We start from the raw sequence: 6,538 nt of genomic DNA, 5'->3' as shown, positions 1-6,538 counted from the left end.
AGGAAACAGCCCCACCAAGGAGATACTGCAAGACTGAGCAGATGGAATGCAATGTGAACTAAATGCTTTCAGATTCAGCTGGGGGTGTAGATGAGGATCTGGCACACACAGGCTAACAGTATTAGTAGTCATTATCATCATAATCATAATCATCATCATCATAATAATAATAATAATAATAATGCAATAAGTGATTGCACTAAGCACAAACCAGTACATTTTTTAGAAAGTGAACAGTGTGAAGTCTTTCCTTTTCTCTGTCCCAAATGCCCTCCGCAAACAGAAAAACCAACCTTCAGAGTGGGGACCTGCAGCAAGAGTAGAACTATATAGGTAGATTTGACCAATCAATTCTTAAGCCTCATTGCAAGGTCTTGAAAAGAGCTCTGCTGGTTCAGGTGAAAGGAATGGGAATCCTGCAAACAGGACCATAGTGCAATAGGAACTCTCAATACTTGTGATTCAGAGCAACTGGCATTCAGAGGCATATTGCCCTCAGTGAATCAACCTTTCAGCCAGGGTCTGGTGCTCTTCAAATGTTTTGGGCTACAACTCCCACCAGTCTCAGTCAGCACAGCCATGTGATGCTGGGGTAGATACATGCACAGCTGTGCAAACTAGGCGCTGATGGAAGAAGTAGTCAAAAAAAGTTGGAAGGCAGCAAGTTGTCAGAGGCTGCCCTCTAGTGATACTTTGTGGTCATGTCAGGCAAATGCCTCATTTTTGCTGTTGGCATTCATCTGTAGTAGAAATCAATGGACTACGCTTCCGGGGTGAAACAAACCACTGCTTTAGCAGCACAGAAGTGACTCCCCAGGGCTTCAAAGCCTGGGCAGTGTGGTCCAAAGGAAAGCAGAGCAAAATGTTGGGCACCAGGAATTGCCTGAAGGAGGCGTACAAGGTGCCATTCAATAGGGACTCCACTCCAGATTTGTGTAGGGTTTAATCCTTAGCCTTTTCTTCTCCCAAAGATATCCCGCAAGTTAGCGGAGGTTTAGGATCAGCATTTTCCTTCTCCAAGATGGGCTCCTTTCCCAGGTTAACGGCAAGCCCCATCTGCCCCTCACTTGCCTCTACAGCACATGCAGAAACTGCCTTCTTGACCACGGGACATACAATTGGTCTGGTGCACTAAATATGCTGGAGCTGTCTTTGCATGCAGGAGAAGGCCCTAACACACTGAGGGTTTGAGACTCATGGAATTGATGGGAGCTCATCTTTCCAAGGAACTATTAACTGGTGTTTTTGTTGTTGTTGTTGTTGTTCTAACCTGACCTGGGACCTGCTGGTGAAGGGCAAGCAGAGTAGTAGTAGTAGCAGCAGTAGTAATAGAGAGGTAGTATGGTGCAGTGATGGTGTAGAGGGTAGGACTAGGCCATGGGAAACCAGAGTTCAAATCCCCTCTTGGTCATGACACTCACTGGGGGACCTTGGGCTAGTCACTGCCTCTCAGTCCAGCCTACCTCTCAGGGTTGTGGGGATTAAACAAGGAGGGGTGGAGAACCATGTATACCTCCTTGAGCTTACTTCGAGGAAAATATGGAGTATAGATACAATGAATAAATAAAATTAATAATAGTGCAGACAGGCCCCTTTCAGACTTTTCTCTGCGGGCCTACCAGTTATAATTTCCATTTGATTTTTTAAAAATATTTTGCTCAGCTTGACTTTGAGTGGACTCCCCTGTCCAGGCTAAATGTGGCCTGGGATATTGGCTTTGCCCTTCTCCATATAAATGCTCTCCTCCAAGTTAGCGATACGAGTCACAACACAGTATGAACACCAAATCACAGAGGTGGTTTGAATGTGGCATGTAGAAACCATCTGATATTTATTTTATAAGCATTGAATTAAAAACAAAACAAAAAAAAACAACAGTCAGATTTCACCAGCCACTATTATGTTCATGCCATCTCTGGCAGCCATTTTGAAACAAAGAGTTCCTTGAAACTCGTAGAGTTTGAAATAATTTGGAATCATAACCACCCACATTTTGAGTTGGGGAGAAATTGCAGAACTGGGTTTCTTTCCTCTAGCTCTTCCTGGTCTGTGCTGCTTTGCAAATCTCTTCCATCCCCCTTTTTCTCCCCATCTGGTTTTTTTTAAAAAAATCCAAATGAAAATTTGACTTTTCATTATTTCTTTTGTGAACATTTCCTTGAGTCTAGAAGTCTGGAAGCTCATCCTGGAAGCAAAAAATCAGCTCATTACCAACCGGAATTTGCAAAGTTCAAACTCCTCAATATCTCTTGCCCCTTACTTAGGCTCCTGCAGGCAGTGAGATTCCCCCTCTCCCTTCACTGGCAGGAGATTCTGTTCAAATTCTTTGGAGGAACAACCTGCATTTCCTCCGTATACACAATTCCATAGTCTCCAATTGCTATGAAAAAGCTGGGATCTTCACAAAAACCCTCAAGCCATGACAGCTTCTCTCTGGCACGCAGAGTCCCGAATTCCCCCAGCCAGCAAATGGGCACATGGTCAGGGTATGAAATGGTACAAAGAGAGTTGATTTGATCCATCCCTCGTCGTCTTTTCTGTATCTCCTGTTGAGGGTCACACTCGAGCCAGAGGTGATTGGCTGCGAGGCGACAAGGGCAGAGGCTGATTGGAAGGCAGCGTGACATGTACAAGTGGGACTCCACCTGTAATTGGCAGGAATGAGGTGAGGGAGAGAGGCTGGTCATCAGAAAGGGCTCCCTGGCTGCGAAAGATGTACCAGAGGCCTCTGGGAGAAGGTGGATTGGGGAGATAAGCTAAGTGAGAGAGAGGTGGAGCTGTGTTCACCCTAGAATAGTGCAGGTCACTGGCAACGCACTGCTAGGACACTTCCACATTTCAGGGGTGCCTATCACCTCTCACCAACTCCCCTGTTTTGCACATCCTGTAGCCATTCTTACAACCACACGGCATACATACCATGTCAGCCACAAGTGACTTTGTTAAGGGTGACTGAGGCCAAATCTGCACCATGCATTGAAAGCACTATGAGACCACTCTAAGCAGCCACAGCTTCCCCCCGCCCCCAGCAAAGCAAACTGGGAGCTGTAGCTTGTAGCCACAAACCACTGCCACCAGGAGGCAGCATAGAGGGCAGACAGCTTTTCTGTGGCAAACAGGTACACTCTAGTCTAGGGCCCCAAGTTCTCTATGCATTTGAAGCAGAATTATACCACTTTAAAGTGTCAAAGAGGGATTGACTGTTAAACCACTGGTTGGTTGTATAGACCAGACCTAAAGAGGTTATTCTGGAAATCACAAAAGGAATAGTATACCCTCCAACATTCCTCAGGTGAAAAGAGGGGCTTTTTACATCTGTATCCCAAATAGATTCTCATTTTACATCTGTAGAATCATAGAATCATAGAGTTGGAAGAGACCACAAGGGCCATCGAGTCCAACCCCCTGCCAAGCAGGAAACACCATCAGAGCACTCCTGACATATGGTTGTCAAGCCTCTGCTTAAAGACCTCCAAAGAAGGAGACTCCACCACACTCCTTGGCAGCAAATTCCACTGTCGAACAGCTCTTACTGTCAGGAAGTTCTTCCTAATGTTTAGGTGGAATCTTCTTTCTTGTAGTTTGGATCCATTGCTCCGTGTCCGCTTCTCTGGAGCAGCAGAAAACAACCTTTCTCCCTCCTCTATGTGACATCCTTTTATATATTTGAACATGGCTATCATATCACCCCTTAACCTCCTCAAATAGATTCTGACATTCAATAATTTCCTGGGTTTAGCAGGTGGCTTCTCCCCTACATACACAATAATAGCTTGGAAGGTGATTCCACCTTAGCATCCTTAAGTAATTTGAAATTATCAAGGTCTACCAACTGAGTTTAACAGTTAAGGGGGGGGCAGGGAGTACCATGCACCACAATGTGCTTGAATGTTTCTTTATATTTTAGATTTCCTTATTTCAAATACATATCGCTGAACAATTTTTTAAAAAATGGCTATCTGCATTCTTGTTTATATTCAGTTTTCCTCTCCCTCCCTTTGCCTGAAGTAACACATCTTCCACTTCTCACACATCTTTAGGTTAGGCTGGTTCTGCTATTAAATTGTTTACTTTGTATTGGCTCAATTCTCTCTTCCTGGATTGGGGCAGAATGGCTGTAGGCTGCTGACAGAGGGCTCCAGGGGCTTCATTCTTTGTGATGAGAGCTTTGGGGGTGTTTATGCCTCCAGCGGTTGAATGTGGATAGATGACAGTCTTGTGTCTTGGGGCATCCAGTCCATTCAGCACTCCCTGCCTCTGAGTCCTGCCCCTCTCTGGGACTCAACATCCCATCAACCAATGCCCTGCTCATCCTAAAGACACACACGGTTTTTGAAAGCCAAAGGGCATGACCCTCAAATGGCGCACAACCTCTCTGGAAACCAGCAGAGTAAGCAGGGTATCTGATAATCTCTTACAGGACCACTCTGAGTTATTGTGAGTTCCCCTCTTATCTCCCAGATAAGGAATGGGGTGTGCGCATTTGAGCAAAAAGGAAAAATGCAGCCTCTGTGTTATAGCAATGTTGAGTTGTTGTATACCCCCAAAATGTACACTTGTACCATGTGGGGCTGGATGAGTGAATACAGGTACAGCAGGGTTCAGAAACTTTCATCAAGTTCTCAGGAGGTAAAGTTCTTCTCTTTCAAAACTTCAGGTAAACAGCTCTGAACTTTTGATCTGCTGAGAAAAGAAAGGGTGAAGTAACTGTAGGGCGATTTGGCTTTAAACTTCTCACATCGCCTCTGGAGGGTTTGATAGTTTCTCTTGGCCACCCCATCTGCTAAAATCAAACCCTCCCAGAGTGTCCCATTCCTTCGTTCCTCAAAGCCAATGAATTTAATTTGGGGGGAAAGAAAGACATTGTGAACGTCTGTCTTCCAGAGAGGACGTGAAAGAGACAAAGGGCAGAGTAAGAGAGACGAGCAACGTATGAAGGTGTTGGTGTTGCTGGAGCAAGAATCATCAAGGTCTTGGCTGCCCAGTGGGGCTGGACTTTGAAGCAGGCGGGGGTGGAGATCCTGGCTGCAGGGGAACATGAGGCAGGCTTGCCTCTTCGGCACGACCCCGTGGTCAGTTCACAGTGGGCACCTGGTTCTGATGAAGGCTGAACTCTTTGGCTTTGAGGCGTAAGCTGGCAATGCTGTTGGCCATGTTGACCCCTTGGGTGGGTGTGGTGGGGCTGCTAGAAGTGTACGAAGGCACTGTGTTGCTGAGCCATGCGAGGTGGGGAGAGAGGGAAACAAAAAAGAGTTATAAGTCTTAACAGCAACTGTTGCTTGCTCAAGGCCACCCACCCTCTGCCCACATCGCATCTCTCATCAGCCCTACTTCACATCAGATGTGTGGTGTTCCAGGGTTGGGGCAGGTGGGAAAAATGGGAGCTTTGTAGCCACTGATTCTTCTCACCCTTTGTGGTGTTTGGAACCAAAAATGCTGAAAGGAGGCAAGTTAGCCACTGAAGATGGGCTCTAGGGTTACTCTGGAGAAGGGGTGTGGGAAGCTCACCAAGGAGTCATTCTGTTTGCGCCAAAGCTAAGCATTTAGGAACACCGACAACACAACAGGCTTCAGTTTCAAGACAAAGGTGTGGAAGTTCTGTTACGTTTTATGGAAAACTCCACTTAAGAAGATATTGGAGCACTCCAAACCATTTGAACACATGTGTGCACAGAAAATAGCAGACCTAGCTGAAAGGCAACACATGGAGATCTGCAGTGATAATTGAAATGCACCCTTAATTATCATTATTGTACAATTATAACAGTATTGAGATGGGATGTGACTGTGACTTTCTCACACTTCTGAATTTTCCCCTACACTACAGGTTCACACTTTCTTGAATGTTTTTGCTGGGCTGTAATACGTCCTGGAGCTCTGGTCATGGCTATTCATTATTTAGGGGGAGGACAGAGAGAGGTGTGTGACTGTATTTTTAGCAGTACCAGTAAAAAGATAAACCCCAAACTTGCTTCTTGAGATCAGCATCGTTTTCTGAATATGTTGCGGGAGCCTACGCATATCATCTCACACACTTTCATCTCAATCCATCTTGCATGACTCTGATTGCATGCATGCCTTCGTTTGCAATTTCAGTAACTGACAAAGTTATGCTGCTCTCTGAACTTAATTTCTTTACACTTCTAAATTCTGTTTCCCTTTGAAGTGGAGCAACATGCTCTGATTTTAGACCATCTCTCTCCTCCTGCTCCCTTGCAAAATAAGCATTCTCTAGCTGAAGCAACTTCAGTTTCCCTTCTTTTCTTGTCCCTGGTCTTGTTAGCACTTCTGTTTGAAAATGGATACAGTGGTGCCCCGCAAGACGAATGCCTCGCAAGACGGAAAACCCGCTAGACGAAAGGGTTTTCCGTTTTTGAGTTGATTCGCAGGACGAATTCCCCTATGGGCTTGCTTCGCAAGACGAAAATGTCTTGCGAGTCTTGAGATTTTTTTTTCGCTTCCCCCCCCCCTTTATCTAAGCCGCTAAGCCTTTCATAGCCTTTTAGCAGCTAAGCCGCTAAGCCGATAAGCCTTTAAT

At 45.5% G+C, this 6,538-nt stretch overlaps 1 protein-coding gene across 5 annotated transcripts in view; it reads right to left on the bottom strand.

The window, feature by feature from the left end:
- Positions 1-6,538, bottom strand: part of PRRX2 (paired related homeobox 2) — a 192,640-nt gene that overhangs the window by 130,558 nt on the left and 55,544 nt on the right. Inside the window, exons 4-5 of one of the 5 annotated variants that reach the window (XR_013981411.1) lie at positions 3,689-5,212; positions 1,800-3,315 (exon numbers count right to left, since the gene is read on the bottom strand). Coding sequence is in view for 3 of the 5 variants with exons in the window: in XM_080989976.1 (XP_080846102.1) it covers positions 5,074-5,212 (139 nt within the window). In the remaining 2 variants the exon portion in view is untranslated. Of the gene's footprint in view, positions 1-1,799; positions 5,213-6,538 lie in introns of those variants that run through there. The other 4 variants (XR_013981410.1, XM_080989976.1, XM_080989977.1 and 1 more) reach the window with 4 other exon arrangements.

Source organism: Podarcis pityusensis, assembly GCF_964106645.2.
Source record: "Podarcis pityusensis genome assembly, chromosome: Z".
NCBI classification, from domain to species: Eukaryota; Metazoa; Chordata; class Lepidosauria; order Squamata; family Lacertidae; genus Podarcis; species Podarcis pityusensis.
The sequence above is the reverse complement of the archived record's forward strand: the minus strand, read 5'-3'. Positions and strand labels throughout refer to the sequence as shown.